General features: G+C 36.3%; 1 protein-coding gene across 2 annotated transcripts in view; it reads right to left on the bottom strand.

Annotated features, from left to right (window-relative positions):
* The window catches only part of LOC149795346 (uncharacterized), a 64291-nt gene that overhangs the window by 1375 nt on the left and 40842 nt on the right, over window positions 1–22074 (bottom strand). For both annotated transcript variants that reach the window (XM_089965120.1, XM_089965121.1), the window contains 6 exons: window positions 19073–19145; window positions 16180–16264; window positions 13145–13283; window positions 9512–9588; window positions 4120–4305; window positions 2166–2420 (listed from right to left, as the gene is read on the bottom strand). In XM_089965120.1, coding sequence (XP_089821246.1) covers window positions 2166–2420; window positions 4120–4305; window positions 9512–9588; window positions 13145–13283; window positions 16180–16264; window positions 19073–19145 — 815 coding nt within the window. The remainder of the gene's footprint in view (window positions 1–2165; window positions 2421–4119; window positions 4306–9511; window positions 9589–13144; window positions 13284–16179; window positions 16265–19072; window positions 19146–22074) is intronic.

Below are 22074 nucleotides of genomic sequence, written 5' to 3'. Positions count from 1 at the left end.
TGACTGCATTATATTTAGAATGAAGGGTACTATAATTGAGAGCTGTATATATCATACCTGTCAAACCCCTGAAATGAAAACCTGTATGCCAGACCAATAAAAACCTTACAAAGACAAAAACATTTTTACATGAAAAATGTATTAATACATTGTATGAGACCAACAGTTTTAAAACAAGAAGTACCACACACAAACTAATTGTACATATATTTACATAATTATTTACATAATTTTATTCTCTTGATTTTGAGTGTATTGTAACACACAAGTTATTATATGTAACACATTCATCCTTTGCACTTTTCAAAATGTAATCTTGGGTTTTAAAGTCTATGCAGCAGGTGTTAATGTTTATTTTACACTGTATAAATGATGTTAGTATGTCTGCATCCAGGGACTTCCTACAATCTATATGTATTGTTTTCATCACAGAAAAAGATCTCTCACAGTCTGCATGGCTGTGTTGCAAGGTAAGTAGTTGCTGAATGACTTCTTTCAGATTTAGGAAGTGGTTGCCGCCAATACTAACTCTCTGGCTGATAATATCCACCATGTAGCTACAAAAACTCATTTTCTGGCCATCATCTGACAATACAGGCATAAACTCATCAGGCGGCATGCAATAATCCTCAAACTCATCTTTAAGTGCTTCATGATCCAGTTGTGGAGCAACTCAAAAATGAAAGTGTCTCTACTAGTAAAAAACATAGCTGTGTGCAAGGTATTTTGACAAAACACATTTTCAAGGTGTAATTTTAACTTCTTTGGATTTATCACAGTCTCATCATTACATATTTATATTTGTCCTCCATAAACCCTAAGATATTATGCCAGGAGCTGATACAAACTGAAGTCTAAAAATATAAAAAAAAATCCACCAAAGAAGCAGTCCAGAAGTTCATCATTTCTACTAAAATTGCATATCTTATGTTTGAAAAGTTATGAATTTGCAATATGGTGTGCTGATTTTGGTCAAAAAGTTGATATAAATTTGCAGTGTAACATTTTCAATCCATGAGAATGACGTCACTATGTATAAGTACTACTTCCAACACGCTGGCAATGCATCTTGCTGTTTGAATTAACTATCTGATCCACTTCATTCAAAACTTTTATTCAGACAATGCACATCAGTTAAAATTTTCCAAAATATTTTAAAAAATGGTATAATCATTGCTCTTTCTAAAAATGTATGTGCAGAGTACGTATTGGCAGAATAAAAGGATAAAATGCAATTTAAATATTTTGTGGTGCTTTTACTCATCTAAAAAAGCACACATAATTAAAATAATGCCAGATATGCAAGATTTGGGGTTTTACTCGACATAAAACCAATAATTCTGCGTAAAACGTTATCATTTTAACACAGGATATGGAGCAAAAAGACCTGTTTTGATCTCCAGGCCTAATGTTAATTTTCCAAAGCACATTAGTGTCATCCCCATCTTTCTTGTGCATAACTAAAAAAGATTCTGGATCATGGTCGATTTTTAAAAAAATTATGTCTACTCATGGGACTTTTTAAAAAAAAGACAAATGTAAACAAAAAATTAAGAAAAAACTATACAAAACAGTTGTACAGTTGCACACTGATGAAAATGAAAAAAAACATACACAATACAGGTATGATATGTTGTGTGTGTTGGCATGTATATACAAGCGAGGAAGAAAAAGAGATGGAACAAAAGTCAAGAGACAGGGCATAATATTTTCTTATAGATAAACAAATGTTGAAATCTAGCTTTCTTATCTGCAATTCTTATGATATTTTTAACAATTTCAGTATATAAAACATAAGTCCAAGTTTTTTCTGACCTTCCCACTGAAATGAAATTGGGCCATGTATGTATGGATAGAAAGGTAAAACAAAGGTAAGTGGAAACCAACATAGCATTAGCAATGCAAAACCAATCTGAATAAATGTACATAAAAAATTTACATAGTCCCTACTGTATCTTACAGATCTGCAAATAAACATCTACTAAAGCCTTTCCATCTGACCTTCACCCCCCCCCCCCATGAAATGACACTACACATCAATAACTACCACATTGGAATATTCTCCAATAAATTCATAAATTAGCCAACTTATCCCTTGCTATGTGACTACCTCCCTATTCATGAAACCTTTCCCCAATCCAACGAGTGGTCCTGACTTGACAGACCTTTCTCTGATTGTTTTAAGACTGGTTCATTTTTAGCAGTATGCATATCTCCCTCATCAGCTGGCTTTGACGTCACTTCCTTGGTTGGCAGAAGGTCTAGATCTTCAAGGGTAAGTCTTGACAATCCAACTCTTTCTCTCTCATAATTGACACTCCGCTGATTGACTGAAGACAGTCGAGAAAGCACTTCATCCTCCTCTTGCTGATCCACATCAATGCTTGCTGTAATACTCTGCAGATGATCTCCACTTGCACCTGAAATAAAACAAAGATTCGTTGAAACATGATTTCTCACCATCAAACCATGCTATTACAATTCCCTCCTTCTTTTAAAAAAAAATCTATGATCTGTTGCTACTTGAAAAAGGTCACTGAATGTCTATCTATAATGCAGGAAGATAAAACAAAGTAATCATACAGATTTAATACTAGAAATGTAGATGGGTATGTCAAGGGCACCTGCCAAGGAAAGATGGGATAGGCACTGATAAACGAAGCAATCCGGAGATCATCTGGGAAGAGAAAGTGACAGGAGAACAACATAAAAAACTAAAGAGAATGAAAGGCCAAGTGTATTCTAAAAAAACTGACAGCCTAATTTGTTTTGTAAGTTTTTTTTTTAAACAACCATGCCCCCACATCAAACCCAAAAGTGTATTCCAAAACTTCAAAAAAAAGTATTTAAAAAAAGGTGAAAATTCATGTAACAGCATGAAAATCTTAATGTAAACCAAATTTCAGTTGTCTACTTAAAGATGTTTTACTTAATATTGTTAAGAAGGTCTTCATCAAATAAATCTGAGTGCAACAAGTAAAAAAATTTGATATGAATTTAATAACTACTGTAGTTGTTTCAAAATCTATTCTGGTAATCTACATATGTTAACAAATATGCTAGCCAAATTTCATTTGTCTAAGTGGTTTGTCTGCAATCATCGAAACAAACTTCTCAGGACACAGGGACGGATGGCTTGACAGGCAGGACCAAATCAAGATGCCAATGCTGCAAACAGTGGGAGCATATAAAAAGACATCTGCTGAAGAAGGGACATGTTGGGCTTTAAGAGGGGAGAGGGTACTAATGCAAGAGTGAGTGAGAAACAAAAAAGAGAGTGAATGAGTAAAGTAAGAGGATAATTAGGTGGCTTAGTAAGCCAGTAAGCAAATGAGTAAACAAGAGGGCAAGAAAAAAGGATGCACGTAAGTACAAGGGTTGATCAAAATGTTCCATAACAAATGCTGTAACGAAAAGGTCACCAAACTCAAACGTTTGACTTCTTCCATCTTGTGACTCATATTCTAAACATGTGTAGCAGCCTGTCATGTACAACATTCATGGTAACCCAGTGAGTGCATCCCTAAGTTCTTTTCTGCTTTTGTAACAGTTTCCCCATAGTAAAAAGCTAACAGTCGCAATGAGCTAAATCTGGGCTGCATGTGACCTGATTTATGGTTGAGATAACAAGTTTTTAAAAAGTTTGCATTACAATCTTAAAGTGTGGCGTGTGAGGGTATCCTGGTGCAAAATGAAAACCACCCTTCAGTAAGTATCGACACTTTTTGTATATAAACTCACACAAATTAAAGCCAACTAGCATGGCAAAATACAGTCTATTCAATGTGGTGTTCTTTGGTACCAAAAGGTTCAAAATTATTCCTCGCGTACTGAAAAACATAATGCACATAGCCTTTCCAGCTGACCTGAAAAGTCATGCTTTTATTGGCGATGGTGAATGTGTGCTTTCATACACAGCTTTATCTCTTACTTTTAGGTTCAAAATAGTGTATCCAAGTTTCACCACACACAAAATCTTATTTAATACATTTAAGAAATTATAGCCTTGTATAATAGATACACTGAAGATCTTTACTCTTAAATCCATTTGCTCTAGAATACTTCAATCAACCCCCATATATTGAGAAGTCAGTAAGGAATGAAGCAAGCACACGGCACCTGGGTGATGTTCAGGACTATTGGTTGAGCTAGTCGTTGTGCTGTCAGAGACAGAAGTTCTCTCCACTTCCACATTTCCATCCACTTCCCGAGTTACATCACTAGAATCCAATATCTGTTGTGGTATTAAGGTCTTTGCTTCATCACATTCAGTTCTCAACCTTACCAGACTTGCTGACACATGAGCTGGAACAAAGACAAACATGCTGATACTGACAAATTTTAAGCTGCCATCAAAGAAGTGATATTGCAGCATGCAAATAAATGATTCCATAATAAATCAACTCATCAAGGTAAAACCTTTAACGATTTGAATCCTTTAAAACTCTAAACATGGAAATTGTTGGGAAATATGTTTTTCTAACTTAGGGGCCATCCATTTAGTACATACGCATTGAGGGGGTTAACCCAAATGCATATGCTTGTGTATCAGGGGGGTGTGTGTCTACTGATAATGTACGTACACATAGGAAAAAGGGGATGGGGGTGAAACCTTGATAATAATAGGTTTAATACATAACCTGTTAGAATGGGTTCAGTCGGTGTTTGAATTTTAGTGGACATTAGACAAACTTTTTAAAGTTACGTAGCTCATTTCTTTGATGCAACCAGACATTCAACATCGGTGGCCTATCTGCTTTATTAAACACGTTACTATTATTAATCCTTGATCGTTTCTGCATGCATTAAATATAGGCCGTTCAATAGAATGGGGGGGGGGGGCCATCAAACATATATATGCAGGTGGGGGTGGTGTAAAAAAGTATGCATGTGTACAGAGAGGGGGGAAGGGTCAAGCTTTGCCAGAATTTTGCATACGACTAAATGGATGGCCCCATATGATCAAATTTTCCCCCAATATTTGAGATATCTTATTTCATTAGGTCAAAACCAGCAATTATATCATAAGTATTACATTACACATATAAGTGACTTTGCTTTCATGGAGTCCAAGCTGAAGTACCATACAATACAAAAATCAACAGGTGGATGGAATTGATATAATTTAGATTAAATTATTTACTTTTAAAAAACTGCATCCATATCATCTGATGAATCACACTATATTTAAAAGAAAACAATTGTGCAAGCAACTTTATGGTTTCTGATCTTTATCGTAAATCTCAAAATAGCTGAGTATTATTTATAAACCCAGTTACAAAACTCTTGTGGCCAAATTAATAGACTGATTAAGAATATGATTCAGTAAACTTCACTTTTTCAGTTTATGACACAAATTTGTTATATTAACATAAAAAGTACTGAAATGTAAATATTAAAGTGATCTGACATAAATTTTGGTACTGGATGGCACAACGTACCATATTCAACTCAGTGTAATAAGCACTCTGGGTATTTAGAAAATTAATTTAAGGTAAAGAAAAGCAAGTACATTTTCGTTATTACAGGCAGCATCCCAACCAGTAAAGCACTATGTCGGAACTAAAAAGAGTTTCACAGAATTAATTCTACCCTGAATTTGTTTTAATTTATGAACTATGTCTTACTTGATGAGATTTATCTGAGTGCAACACTTCAGTGAGTACTCCCTCATTATAAAACACTTCAGTATAAGGTGGTGTCTTTTAAGGGCAGGCATGGTATTCATTATGTAATATCAATATCATGTATAAAATACCCCAATCTAAGGTGGTCCCTTTCATAAGGTGGTATGGTCATGGATTCTATTTCATGATTAAATATCAATATTATGTATAAAATACCCATATATAAGGTGACCTCAGCTATAAGAAAGTCCATATTCATGGCTCCCATTAACAGTAATATAGTGAGGGAGATCTGCAAGCTTGTTTATGTATCAATATTAGGTATAAAATACCCATATATAATGTGACCCACCTATAAGGCAGTCCATCTGCATGGCTCTCATGAACACTGATATCGTGAGGGAGATCTGCAAGTTTGTTTTTATTTGTTGGTTTTAACAACCAGTAAAGTACAGATTATTGGGCAAATCATGCCAAGGAAATGAAAGCTAAGTTCCTTTTCCAAGAATACACTGAGGCAGTCATCTAGGGCTGGCCTGGGTGGGTATGAAATGCACAACACTTGGATTAGGAGTCTGATGCTCCAGCAACTGAGCTACCATGACTCCCTTGGGGACAAATATTACAGTTAAGTCCTCCAACATATTGTTGATATTGTGAAAATAAAATTCTGCTTCCAAGAACTCCTTATTCCTCTCTGATAAGGGATTTATTCGATAAGGACCAACCAGCTATTATAAGAAATCTTTTGGTAAAATCCACATTATGACCATCTATTTAAGTATTGTAGGATATGATTTTTAAGATGTCCTCTACGATGGCTATATTGGAATTCAGAGTGGCATCAATTTTCTTTAGGACCAACTAGACATCATAAGAAGTCTTCTGGTGCAACCCCCATGTCAATATGACTTTCCATGTGGGAGGAGTTTTAAAATGGCAGCCATGCTGGATGACAGATTATGACCATTTCATGTGGGATGAAGAAGACACCATTTTAAGTATTTTAGTTAAACCACCAAGTGAAGAACTTTCCTTCTGGTGAAGTATCGGTAACAAGATTTTCAAGATGTCTACATGGTGGCCATATTGCATATCATATTGACCAACTATACATCATTAAAAGTCTTTTAGTGAAAACCCCATGTTGATACAACCATTCATTCAGGAGGAGGAGTAGCCATATCAAGATTTTCAAAATGTCCACTGTGGTGTCAATATTGGATGTCTGAGAGGTACCAATTTAATTTAGGATCAACTAGACTTTGGGATGAATGTACGTGTATAGTTACAAGTCAATCTTCAATGTAGTTAGGAGAAATAGTGACAACAAGCTTCTGCCAACATATGCATATGGAGGAACAATGGCTAACCCATTAGCTTTTCTGCTCTATAACACATAGAGCTAATAAGTGTAGAACTAGTTGTGCAAAGGAAAATGAGTAATACACTGTTACAAGACAAAATGTACAATTAAATATTGTGGGAGAAACATGATTTGTCAACATGCACATCTGGTGATGACCAATATTTACCAAGTTTCATGGCAATCCATGACAAAACAGTTTTATTCTAGAATATAGGTTTCTCCAATAATCTTGCCCAATCATAATACCTTAGAAGAACTACTACTACCTCACAAATTCAGCCCTTTCAGACTAAAATGTTTCAGCTAAAAAGCTAAAGGTTATCTGCCCATGTAGGTGGCAATTATAGTGATCTGCCCTTGAGACGGGGATTAGCATCAATTCCTGTGAATGCTTCAGTTACTATTGGATTGCAATGCACCTTTTATATATGGATGTAACTATGGGGAAACTGTGAGAGTGTACATGTATTATGATTAAACATTAAAGAAACATATTATACTAGAAAAATAAAACTGGTTCCTTCTCCAAATGTGTTACCAGATAATAATATCTTAGAAGAATATGTAAAAGGTGGAAGATACATCGCCATACCCCAAAGAGACCATCTCCATTCCCCTAAGATACATGAGATAGCTTCTAGATATTTGGAGAATAGCCTCCACATTTTGAGAAGTGGCTTTGAGAGTGAAAAATTCTCCCTCACACAAATCCAGCAAAAGTTATGAAGCCACGTCTTTATGAAGCTGTTGAATGACCTAAGAAGGTAACTTGTTGTGCCATGGCTAAAGGTAACACCAGATCATGCCTTTTAGAATGAAAGACCTCTGAGATTAAAGCTGGAAAAGTGGACCAAGATTTCCATGGATAACAACAGTTAGAGAACAGCTTTGCTCCAATGTAATGTTTTTGGCAACTGCCCTAACTTCATCAGTCAAGATGTGAAGTGAATTCATTTAGTGTGGGGTTACTTTCTAATTTGCAGAACAAATAACCCCCTTTGTCCATGAAGAAAGTGTCTGTGCTGACACACTGTCCTTTCCCTCTGTGAGAGTAAAAATAGGGGTATCTCCCTCAATGCAGTGACTTGATTCTTTTTAAGTACCAATTCAGAGATCACATGGGGAAAGGACAACCTTATAATGAAGTGTCCAGATTAGACACTCATGAATGGGAGCCTATTTTCAGCAACGAAAGCAGAGGCCATCGTACTAATCCAGCTTGTTGGAACTGCATGTAGTTCAGGTCCATTGAAAGAGCATGTATTTCACTGATTCTGCTTGCCACTGCTAATGTAATGAGAAAGCAGGTCTTATATAAGAGGTGAACCAGTGAGGTTCTCGAGAATGGTTCAAATGGTATCTTGTTCAGCCAGTGGCAAGCAGAATCAGTAAAATACATACTCAGACTGTGGAAGTAATATGAAAACGCATCAGTCCTTTTTAGTCAATTATCGAGTGCAAGTGAGACATTTACTGCAATCTGTTATCACTGTTTAACTGAAATGACAAGAACGTCAAAAACAATTTTGAAAATACCCACCTGAAAGTGTTCACTAATCACAATAGCAATATTTGTTACTTAAACTGGCACAGCACAAAGTCAGAATAAATACAACTGCAAAAAGGTTCACATAAATATTGGTCAAAAGTAACAAAAATGATTACCACATGTAGTAAAAACCGTACCATGCACTAGTATACTAACTTTCTGTACAGACTGGTTAAAATCACAATGATATACATAGGATTTCATAAAGGTCTTGCATGACTATGTTGACAGCACTGAATGAGAACTTAAAACTGGTGCCAACTTGCGGCAGTAAATGGGAGATAATAGGTACAAGTTTCTTTCCTTGGTCTATATAGCATATAGATGGAAAAGATGGATGTTTGGTCTGTGTAAACCTTGTTCAATGGTTTCATTAAACAAAAAAAATGAATAAATAACAAAAAAAATCTATTTAAAAAGTGACAATTTTATTCAGTTTGAACATTTTGTATTCCCTCCAATAAATTCAAGTAATTTTGGGCAAACTTCATTAAGTTTTTCCACTTGTTTAAAATTCAAGCAGTTTTTATTGCAACTTCTCAAATACAAATATTTTTCATGCTTGCAGAAAACTATGCATCTCTGACCAAACTTTGTGGCAGGCATGCACTTGGTATGTGAAATAAGACAACTGATTTTGTTTCCGAAAGATCCACAGTCTCAACCTTCTAGACAAACAAGAAAATTAGTTGGTTTCTTTCCCTCTCTTCTTAAACCAATAAAATTTAAGTACAAATCACCACACAAGGGAATCAGCCCTTGGGGTGAAATATGAATCTATTGTTTTTGGTTTCAAAACAGTAAATATCAATGTCACTCAGACCAATCAGTCGATGCTGTTTGGATTCAGGCATGTCATGAAAACATTCCTAACAAACAAGAACTGGCACATGATGTAAAATTATGACATTTTGTACTGACATTCGAATCACTGAAATAATTTCTAAATAGCATGTAGTCACTTACATGGAACATTCCATAATCCTGCAACCTCTAGGGTTTTGATCTTCTTCTCCAACTCTGCCACCCGGTTGCCCAAAATTCTGAAAATCAAGCAATGTCATAGCACAATATAAAATTTGGTCAAAAAGTATAAATTGATTTCCATGCAAAGAAACTGAAACAACTGTCTTTCTTTTATGATAAGAAAGGTAATTTTAATATTAAGTCAATGCTGATTCTGATCTCTATATAACTGGTTTGGAGATAGAAAAAAAAACAGAGAATCAATACATGATCAATGTGTTGGCATTGAAACCCCTAACTCTGCGTGAAAATTTCAAACAATACAAAGTTAATATACAAAATATATTCAAGTTCAACATATTGAGTGTGAGCTACAATGAAGCAGTATTTGTAACGCACAAGAAATGCTTGAGCTACAACATTTAGACCTATCATGAAGCTTTTTGCTGTCTAATTCTTGTACTAATCAAGTGTCACATAAAATAAAAATGTGAATAAAAAAAACATCCTATCTTGATTACATTGGTGGGAAAAAGATAAGACAAGAGAACCACAAATGGTACATGATACACCTTTCTCATTATCTTTTCCCTACCAATAAACTTGACCTTTCAGCTTGGTTGTTGTTGTTGTTGTAGGGTTTAACGCCATTTTTCAGCACACAATAGGCTATACATGGCAGCCAGTATTAATGGTGGAGGAAGAACCTGGGAAAACCCCAGAAAGAACCACCGACCCACGAGAAGCGACTGGCAAGCTTTCTCACATACCCACATTGGCTGAATCCGAGACTCGAACCCACGCAGACAGAGGTGAGATGGCAGTGATCCATAACGGAGAGCGCTTTAGACCACTCGGCCACTCGGGGCCCCCCTTTCAGCTTGGGAATTTACCAATATTTGAAAAGGTGTGAATCTGGTTAAAGTTTCACCAAAATATCTGCAGGGGTTACAAAGAGTCAGCCTGGATAAGCAAAAAGGATAGTGACTCAATTATCCTGTGGTGTGACTTTGACCTTGAGATATGGGTATAACTGAATATATCAGACAATGACAAGTCAAATTACATAAAAAGGCTAAAGTTTAAATAAAATAGCTTAATGCCTTTAAACGTTTTACATGGAGAGGTCGCTAATATCTCTCTCCTTGTTGTAACCTTGACCCTGATGCAAAAGGTATGGCATGCAGCACACCAGATACATGATCACAACTGGCTAAAGCTCCATTAAAAAATCTTCAGGGCTTCAAAAATAATTCTCCAGCTAACGTGTCAAGTTACTGGATTAAATTTTTCCTCGCCATGTTCTTGAACTTGATGGAAGTGACATGACTATGATATGCAACACAATGTCTATATATGATATATAACTAGGTAAAATTTCATTAAAATATTTTCAGATGTTTAAAACTTATACTCCAGATAAGGATACTAGCCAAAGAATGGCAGTTTCTCTTGCCATAACCTCAAAATTGAGGCTATGGTATGAGACACACCATCCTTATTAATACAAGATGAAAAAGCTTCATTAAAATATCTTCAATGGTTGAAAATCTATACTCTACATATAGAAAAGGTCACATAATTATATTTTCCATTGCTACAAACTTGAATTTGAAGCATCGGTTCTAACTATGGTACCAGTTATATTGTCTAGTCATGTTATATACTTTGTCAAACTTACATAAATGGTATATTCTTCGTCAAAGTTTCATAAAAATCTCTCCAGCCATTACAAAGTTAAGAGCTGGAGAAGCAATTATTAATAAATTGCTGGACATATAGATTGACAATGATGTAACTCATTATGCCAGGCATAAGGTGGGCAAATAAAATGGGTGGGAGTGGTTGGTGGGGAAAGAAGACATAGCATAAATAAATACACGTATAAAATGTACTGAGAATATTATGCTACAAGTATTATCAAGTTAATTTATATCAAATCCTGACTGAATAGAATTTGTAAGCAATCAAGGCTTCATTCAGTTAGAAGAATGTTACATGAATAGAAAATGAATTTTGTTGGGTTAGCTCTATTAGTCTGGGTTTTATTTAGATCAAGCAACTAAATGAAACCAATGGCCAAGAGAACTGAGTCTCTGAGAGTGAAAACTGGTCTCAGTACTTCATTATTCTTACATATTCTAACACTCATTCAAAATTTCACATTTAGCATTTACAAATGAAATGAAAATTTATAATGTAATTAGATTTTATTACTCCATGAAGTACACTTTAACATGTACTAATTACCACCTATATATTGAGAGATTGCCTGCTTTAACTGACTACAAATTTAATTCAAATTTTGAACTTTGAATAATGCTAGAGTGCCTCTATTAAAGGACCACTTTTCCTCAGAAACCAAATTGTGGGATTCCCAAGATTGTCTCTTGAGAATGAGCTCCACTGTTAATAACTTAAAATCTGAACAAAATATATGCGCAGTCTTGATTGTTATGGGAGTGTTGTTTTCTGCAACATTGTAGATTCTATTCGGCAGAACCTTTTGCCCTAACAAAGCAAGATTCATTTCATATTGAATGCAGCCAAGATATAGGATTTTTGCTGAACATAACGTGAATGAAACTGTAAAAAGTGTCAACACATATCTTGTCACAATATAGGAGGGTGGTGGTGGTGATGGCAGTGGTACTAATTTGTTATCCTGTAATTCTATCTTTACAACCTTATATGAACATTTACGACAAAATAAATATTGCTCAAATTATCCAGACCTCTCACATGGCTCTTTGCAGGCCTGCCAACCCTGATGAGTCAGTGTCAGTAAGGCAGTTGATTTTTTTCCGTAAGATTGACCAGTTTTCAGTAAGGTGTAACAAAATATCAGTAACTGCTATTGTAAAGTTGGAAAACGTAATTAAAAGTTTGACACATTGACGATAAACATTATGTTCAACTGAAAAGTTTGTAATGTATGCGTAGACTTTGTTTACCACTAGTATAGTTGCACAAACTCTAGTTCCAAAATACAAATTTCACTAATTTTAAGATGAAACCCGGAGCCAAATAAAACACGGATGAACCAATTATCTTGATTTTTCGGCTACGATCATTTTTCTGTACTTTTTGCAAGTATGTCGTTAAGTCCATGTTTAAAGGGTAATTACTGTAAGACTTATGGCAAGATCATAAGAGCTGGCAGGTCTGTCTTTGAGTTCTCTGGCAAAAGAGCTTCTTGTAAAAACAAAAAACAGTGACTTCAAAACAAGGCTTTCTCAAAATATTCTGAAAAGTGATTTGAATGGCAAGGTTGAGTTAACATATCGTTGTTATGAGATGAAATCATGTTCCTTGTAAGTACTGAGCTTTATTCACTGCTTAAGACATACCCCCTGCATTGGTGTCTGTTAATAGAATGGTATTTAATGATATAATTATAAGCTTCCAACAGAAGTTCTGAATGAATGAAATATGTCTACATAAGTATCAAAGCAAGATTTCGCTTGAATAATGTGTATTGGTAACAGTGATCAATGAAGCAAAATTTACTAGACACTCTTGATGGGGGAGGGGGTAGATATCATAGAGCCATAAGACTGGTTAAAGGAGACTACAGCTCTGGGTCTACACTGTTTGCACTGGTAAATATGGTTAACAAAAATCTTGATTTACTTATTGGTCTTCCTCTGATGTGAAAGTGCCAGGTTTTTGTCTTTGACAGTGTCCAGTAGAGACCTGGCCAAGGCTTGCAGATCAGACATGGCCTGTGCATTGGCTGTTGTAAAATTAGGATTGTCCAGAAGTTGCTCCGCTGTAAAATAGGTTAATAACTTCACTTTCTATTACAGATGGTTCATGGGAAGCTTATTATTCCATGCATGTGTCGTATATAAAATTTCATATTTAAAATTTCAACTGTATTCTATGCAGTCAATTAATGTAAACTATCAGCCTTTTGATTTTCTTCAACAAAAAAATAACCCAGATTCAAAAGAATATATCTGGGGCAATGTAACAATTTTTGTAAAAATTGCTAAAGTAGACAGCTACAATGATACAAGGTTTTAAAGTAGAGGGATTTTAAGATGGCTACTAATGAAAAGATTGGGCAATTGCAAACTGGCACCAGTTGATGTCATGGAGTATAAATACTATAATTTCTGAGTAACCTTTTTTGTGAGCATCTGCTGTGGATAAAGTCACTGGTGTTCTTTTTCTTAAAAGATCAATCTGAATGTTATTCTTAAATGAGAAATATAACTCTAACAACGATGTGATCAAATCAACTTAAACGAACACACTGGTCAACAGTGAAATCATTACTGACTTGAAAAGGCCCTAATCTGTAGTATTTTGGTGTGCCGAACACGAATATAACCGTGAAAAATTTGTATTGGCTCTCGTTTTGAAGATATTCATATACCTCATTTTCTATGTTTCACTGTGTAAATTTCTCCAGTAGGACTGCAGCAACATCCGGAATAATGATGTAACATTGCATAATACCATCATGCTCACATCATCCACAGTTGATTGCATCATTTTCTGATGCAATGCAATACTAATGCCATGCGGCTGCTGAAGTAAGTTGACGTCAGCAGTGTACTATACATGTGTAGGCCTATTATACTAATGCCAGGCGGCTGCTGAAGCTGACGTAAGCAGTGTACTATATAAAGCCCAATCAGATAGGTTCAGCATTTAAAATATTTTAGACGTTGTGCGAGACAGTTCAAGCTACTGTTACATAAAACTTATTATTTTATCCATTTACGTACAATAAAGAACAGTAATGCCTCGAAAGTGTGTTAATACCGCGGACAATTTTTGCTATATTTGTGGGGAAGTGACATTTGCCAACCAGAAGAAAAGTATCAATTCTCAAGTGAAGAAGGCATATCATCTTTACTTCGGATGCAAGGTTGGTGACCAAGACAAGCCTTGGGCTCCGCATATATGCTGTGCTACATGTACAACACAGCTTTCACAGTGGTTGAATTGCAAAAGGTCATCAATGCCGTTTGCAGTCCCAATGGTGTGGAGAGAGCCAAGCAACCACCTAAATGACTGTTACTTCTGCTTGGTTCCTCCTCTTTCCGGCGGAATAACGAAGCGAAAGAAGTCGAGAATAGTCTACCCAAACATTCCGTCTGCATTGAGACCAGTTCCACATGGTGAGGGACTTCCTATTCCAGAACCTCCAGCAGAATATTCTCTTGATTCATCTGACGAAGACAAAGGTGAGTCGACCTGTTCTTCTCCTGGTCCATCAGCATGCAGTGATCCAGATTTTCACTGTGGTGCATCATCAACCCCACACAGAATAACACAGGAAGAACTAAATGACCTGATTCGTGATTTGGACTTATCAAAGAACAAGGCAGAATTGCTAGGATCAAGACTCCAACAATGGAATCTTCTAGAAGAAGATGTCACAATTACTGCATATCGAAAGCGCCACCAGCAATTGGAGCCTTTCTTCAGAAAGGAAAGTAATCTGATATTCTGTTCCGATATTGAGGGCCTCATGAATGCTTTAAAAATCACTCATGACCCACAAGAATGGAGACTATTTGTGGACTCTTCGAAACTGAGTCTCAAGGCTGTGCTTTTGTACAATGGAAACATTATTCCATCTATTCCAGTAGCGTATGCTGTCCACATGAAAGAGACATACGATAACTTAAGGCAGCTACTGAATTCCATTGAGTATAACAAGTACAGCTGGCACCTCTGTGGTGATTTGAAGGTAGTTGCCCTTTTAATGGGACTGCAGCAAGGATATACAAAATACATGTGTTTCTTATGCGAGTGGGATAGCCGAGCAAGGGAAATGCACTACATGAGGAAGGAATGGACTCACAGGCAGAATGTAGCCATTGGAGAGAAGAATATCCAACACCCAGCTCTGGTTGAGGCTCAGAAAATCTTGCTACCACCCCTTCACATCAAACTAGGTTTGATGAAGAACTTCGTGAAAGCCATTGACCGGACTTTGCCAGCATTCCGATACCTGCATGAAAAATTCCCTCGACTCAGCGAAGCAAAGATTAAAGAGGGAGTTTTTGTGGGTCCTCAGATTCGAGAGCTTTTCAAAGATGACCGGTTCAACAACTTGCTGGAAGGTGACGCGAAACAAGCATGGAATGCTTTTCGCCTAGTTTCTACAAACTTCCTCGGAAATGTTAGGGCAGAAAACTATAAGGAACTAGTAGAAGACATGTTGATGAAGTATAAGAAACTTGGCTGCAATATGTCTCTAAAGATTCACTTCCTTCATTCCCATTTGGATTTCTTTCCTAGCAACTGTGGTATTGTTAGTGATGAACACGGCGAACGTTTTCATCAAGATATCGCAACAATGGAACAAAGATACCAGGGAAAATGGTCCACTACAATGCTGGCTGACTACTGCTGGACACTCTTCAGAGATGCTCCCGAACAGCTGTACAAGAGACAGGCGAAGAAATCTAAGATGTAGTTAATGACTTGATTTTTTATAGGTAGGCTATTACAGTTGACCTTTTACTATTGGAATGCATTTCGTTATGTAAACATTAATTTCTTGCAGATTACAAAAAAACTAGAGCCAATTTTGCAATTTGACTGTCATATTCGTGTTCAGCACATAAAAATTGATAAGAATTGACTAATTTTATTTCAGTAACATGACTTTTGTAAAAATTTGTTGTCCAGTGACATCACACCTTGTTTTTGTGTCATAACCATCCCACCACTGCGATCCTGTCCCAACTTCATACAACCCTTGGTTTTCTTCCTTTCAAGCAAGGTCTGTAATGAAACAATGACAAAAATATCCAGATATTTAAAAAAGTAATTTCTCTTCTCATTCACTTGATACTTCATGCATTAATGAAAGCTGTAAATCTTCCAGAATATTTTGTCCACAAAATTAATAACTTTATTTTCAGGACTGTGCATTGATGCACCCAGGAAGTTCAATGCTTGTGGGCAGTAGTCTAGGCAAACTAGGTTACATTATAACTTTGCTTGCCAATACAGAACATTTTCGTGGTAATGTTTTGAAATTGCCTTTTACAAATAAGAATTCTGATTGCATTTTTAGTGTTTTGTTTTTGTTTTAAAACACTGTCAGTCTGTTTATCATGTACATGTAATACCATTAATGGTAAGTGTGAATCAGCCTTAACTCACGTAATTATTGCACATTAACTTCTGTAAACTCTGTGTAAGTTCACAAACCATGGCAGATATCATGTTGGTTAATCTGAGTCAAGCTTTAACTCATTCGGCCCCAGAGGTTTTTGTCGTTTTTGCCTGAAATGTGCGTAGGAACGAGATTTGGGGTGCTATTTCTGAATACATCGTAATACAGAGGTTTTCAATGGATTATCCATGAGAATAATGCCTAGTTGTATTAGAAACATCAATTTCCATTGGTTATTTTGCTTGTGCATGAGCAGAAGGGTAAAAGTTGGAGTTCTTTTTTTTTTTTTTTTTTTGCTTAATAGACCCATCATTTTTGTTTGGAGACCGCAATTTATTCCAAATGCCCACCTTATCCTAGTTTTTGCAAAGGTTCACCTGTCTGTGTGCAGTTAAGACCAGTATGCCTTAGATCTGAGGCCAAAAGGTCTAAAATCCGGACACAAAATCGCATTCCAATCTCGAGCGAATTTTGGGTGGAAAAAAAAACGGGTCCAAAAAATGAGTTTTTACTAACTGTATTTTGTAGTGCAACTAGAACTTCCAGATTATTTGATATCATTTTAGAGCTATATCTGTCTGCTTTTTTTTAATACCATCCACGTTGGTCTATCTTAAATGGCCTTGATGCTGCAGGGCTTTGAAGTAGGGTACAGCCTCATCACGCCTACAGACGGGATCGGGGCCGAATCGGTTAATCAAGTTTATGGAAATTTCTTAGAAATTGTCAAAGAATGGCTCTTTTTGTAACTTATGTGCAATACTGATTCACAAATGATGAAATAAATAAGTAATATTCCGATTTAGTGATGTCACGAAAATTCACCCATTAACTCATTCGGCCCCAGAGGTTTTTGTCGTTTTTGCCTGAAATGTGCGTAGGAACGAGATTTGGGGTGCTATTTCTGAATACATCGTAATACAGAGGTTTTCAACGGATTATCCATGAGAATAATGCCTAGTTGTGTTAGAAACATCAATTTCCATTGGTTATTTTGCTTGTGCATGAGCAGAAGGGTAAAAGTTGGAGTTCTTTTTTTTTTTTTTTTTGCTTAATAGACCCATCATTTTCGTATGGAGACCGCAATTTATTCCAAATGCCCACCTTATCCTAGCTTTTTCAAAGGTTCACCTGTCTGTGTGCAGTTAAGACCGGTATGCCTTAGATCTGAGGCCAAAAGGTCTAAAATCCAGACACAAAATCGCATTCCGATCTCGAGCGAATTTTGGGTGGAAAAAAAACGGGTCCAAAAAATGAGCTTTTTCTAACTGTATTTTGTAGTGCAACTAGAACTTCCAGATTATTTGATATCATTTTAGAGCTATATCTGTCTGCTTTTTTTAATACCATCCACGTTGGTCTATCTTAAATGGCCTTGATGCTGCAGGGCTTTGAAGTAGGGTACAGCCTCATCACGCCTACAGACGGGATCGGGGCCGAATCGGTTAAGAACATGAAATGATCAAAGACCAACAAGTCTCAAAAAACATTAAAACTTATCTACAAAGTTAACATGATCCAGATTATAATAACACACAAAAACTACTGATTGGAGCCATTTCTGATATACCAAAATGATTTAAATCTATTCATAGCATCTTAACTCTGAAGATCTGAAAGAAAATCCATATTTTCCTTCAGAAATGCTTGAAGCAATCTCAACAACCTGAAATATGGCAATGTTTGCACACAATATGTATAGTCAAACTGCTCAGAATGGTTCTGGAATTTAAATATGGAACCCCATTTTTTATAAATGTTACTCATGGCAGAAAGACTTAACCAACTATGTACAAAATGTGGTTATTAAGAGGAAATCTGCCAATGAATAACATTAAAGATGAGAAGAACTTGCTAAAACTTATGTGTTGGAGATGTTTTATCAGGAAAAAATGTCAACCCAGTTTAGCTTAATGGAGAAAGGAAAACAAACATAATAACCCACATACATGTTTAAAAACTTTTATGACACAAGCTCATTTACTTTATTCAGAATGTGAATTGTCTAAATCAAGTGCTTACATATATTGCAATGAATAATCATGAGTTGTAGAGCATGTCAGCTGTTTTTGTTGCTGCCTACTGACAACACTGTCCATCACTCCAAGTGATAAATTGGGTACTCAATGCAGTTTCAGTGCCTGCCAGTAATCTATTCAAGCACCTGATATAGCATTCCTTACTTTATGCTCCAACTTGAATGTTTAAGTTTTCATTGGCTTTTAAAATTACTTGGATGTCCAGAAATTTCATCTTATTACAGTAATTGTGTAGCCGAAGCTAAATGGAGAAGAAATTAAAAACAGCAGTATGTGCTTAAAAAAGAACAATAATAATATATAGGTAATTTAAACTCTTTACTCTATTTCACAGTTTAAATTAAATAAAGTATGGGAAAGCAAAGGATATACCTTGTATTTGGAGACTGTAGCCATTGCCATAGATTTCTCTTCTTCCATCTGTTTAATGCGTTCAGAGAGATATCTGGGGAATCATAATACAATATATATTAAAGAAATGGTTTGGTTTGGTTTGGTGTTTTATGGAACAGCAACACAAGAATGTTATTTGTGCTGAGGCAACTGGAGTAAGGTGCCTCGTCCAAAGAAACAAAATGGCAGCCAGCCTGAGTTGATCTGACACAGTCCTACCCACTTATATCGACAAGCCGCCTATTTTGACAGAAAAGCAAAGTCCCGGTCCCTTGGTCTACTATTACTACCAAAGTTGTCATGCTTATGTCAACGTCAAGATAAAAATTAAACGTACATATCAACAGAAGCCGTTGGTCCCAGCTTGAACAAATCCTTAGCTTTCTAATCATTTATGTTGACAAGCTGCCAGTTCCGACCCATACTTCGTTCAACAATTAGTTGATCTTGCCGACAGGCTTCAATTTTCCCGCCTAATCATTTATGTCAGCAAGCAGCCATCTCCAACCTGTACTTTATTCAACAATTAGTTGATCTTGCTGCCAAACTTTAATGTCGCAGTGAGGGAAAAAAAACAGGCTTTTGTTTGGTCCTATAAAATTGGCCTCTCTAGGTGACTTAAATAAAAGCAATGAAATCTGATCAATTCTTGCATTTTCCAAAGTGATCAGTGATTAAAACAAGTTTATTGTGCTGTGACAGTTTCCTTTTTAACTTTATTTAGCATGTGTAAATGAATACAATATTATGCCTTCATTAGTCATATCAGCTGCATATCTCTTGTTTGCTTTTATATACTTTTCACGATGACTTCTGTATCTAAATACATGTACTGTTTAAACCAACTTGTTGACATGTTTTCATTTCACTGTGAATATCCCCATCTTCTTGGTGGCCTCAATAAGATGGGAACAGACTGACCAAAATCTAGGCCAATTTAAGTACGTGTACTTGAAGCATGTAAATAACAACTATGCAACCATGTGCTGATACTGACATTGAATATCCACTTTGAATATAGTAGTTAATGTTTTTCATATCAGGATGTGACCAATGCAATATTTTATTGTGGATTTTATTACATAAAGGTAACCAAAATGTAATTTGTCAATATACAAGTGTATTTCACACTGGTTTTGTCTTCATGTACTCAAAGTTTCCATTGTTTTCTCAAAGTGTAAGTGCTACTCACTGACGACAGGTCACTGACAAATTTAACTTGTATTTTTCTTTTTCAGACCCGCCCCCCCCCCACTTATCTCGATATCTGCCTATGTCGACAATATTTCCTCGGGCCTGAGGATGTCGACATAAACTGGTAGGACTGTAGTAGGAATGAAAATCATGCCCTTTCAGATGTCAAGTCCAGCATTCTAACTAACATTATTTATCTCCCTCCATTGGCTGTCTCTTATGACATGTTGGAGAGCCCATATGGGCTTTTCTACATCACAGAGCCCACTGGGGTTAAAAAATACTGGCTTTTATTTAGAAATAAAATCCCCTTGAAGGGACCAAGGCTCTACCGGCTAAAAAGAATTTCCGGGAATCTAAGACAAGGTAATTTAATTTTATAGTTTTTAAATGCTGAGCACTTAAACTATCTCTGATATTATGAGAAACCAATTTTTCTAGTAAAATGTTTCATCAATAATACTTACCTGATCACAATAACCTATAAGAATTACTACTACCTTGCAAATCCAGCCCTCACAGATTAAAACTTTTTAGCTAAAGTGCTAAAAGTTATCTACCCACCCAGGTGGCAGCTGGATAATGATCTTCCCTTGATACTAGGATGGGCACCAAATCCATCTGCTACTCAAGCAGAAGGCATGCTCTCTATATGGCGGGAGGCTGGGAAGGTGTATGTATATTTTTAACTCTGACTGGGTTGTATTGCCAAAGAAACATATTTTATAAGAAAAAGTTGGTTTCTTCTTCAAATATGTAACAAAATCATGATACCTTAGAAGAATGGGAAAAAGGTGGAGATACATCCCCTTACCCAGGTGAGACCATCTCAAGTCCAAAAACAGGGAAGGGGCTTCGAAAGAGAAAAATTTATTCTCCCACAAATCCATTGTAAATCATGAAGCTGCATCCTTACAAAGCTGTCGAACAACCTCAAAAGATAGCCTTTTGCACCATGGGTAATGGTCCACCAGACCGTGCTGATCCTTTTAGGATAAAAGATATCTGAGATAAAAACTGGAGAAGTATACTCTCATCTCCATCACACAGCACAGGTAGTAACAGTTAGAGAAACAGTTGCACTCATATGCAATGTTTACAACAACTGTCCTAACTTCACGAGCCAAGACGAACAGCTAATTTATTGGTGTATGTATTTCCAACATGCAGAACAGATAGCCCACTTTATCCAGGTCAAAAGGGTCTGCGTTGATATACTGTCCTTTCCCTTTCTAAGGGCAAGAAGAGGCATGATCTCCCTTGATGCAATGGCTCAGTCTTCCTTAAGTACACATTCTGAGCTTGCACTGGGTCCTGAATGTGATCTTAAGATGAAATGTCTTAGAGTAGACAGGAATTATTATCAAAGTCTGATTACCTATGAACGCTAGCCTGTTTTTGGCAATGATAGCAGGGGGCATCATTAGTGATACTGACCCACCCTGTTGGAAATGCATAGAGATAGGTCCACCAATAAGACAGGTATTTACTGATTATGCCTGCCATTTGCCAATGAAGTGAGGGAGCAGGACTTATATGAGAGGTGGACCAATGAAGCTCTTGAGATTAGTTCAAAAGGGTATCTTGTTCCGCAAGGTTGGTACCATGATAATTTCTACTTGGGCAAGGATCCAGTGTCATTGGACAGGTGAAATCCAAATGAACAGAAGATCAGATAGTTCTTCGATTTGTCTGATATCTTCTCTTCATGACAATGCAGTGTGCTAGTGACTGTGGAATGGCTGGTTTTTATCGTGATTGGTGCTATATCTTGTCAAAGTTGGCTA

Source organism: Sinohyriopsis cumingii, chromosome 7, assembly GCF_028554795.1.
Source record: "Sinohyriopsis cumingii isolate HCF-2022 chromosome 7, ASM2855479v2, whole genome shotgun sequence".
NCBI lineage: Eukaryota > Metazoa > Mollusca > Bivalvia > Unionida > Unionidae > Sinohyriopsis > Sinohyriopsis cumingii.
Note: the sequence above shows the minus strand (reverse complement) of the source record. Positions and strands in the feature narration are given on the sequence as shown.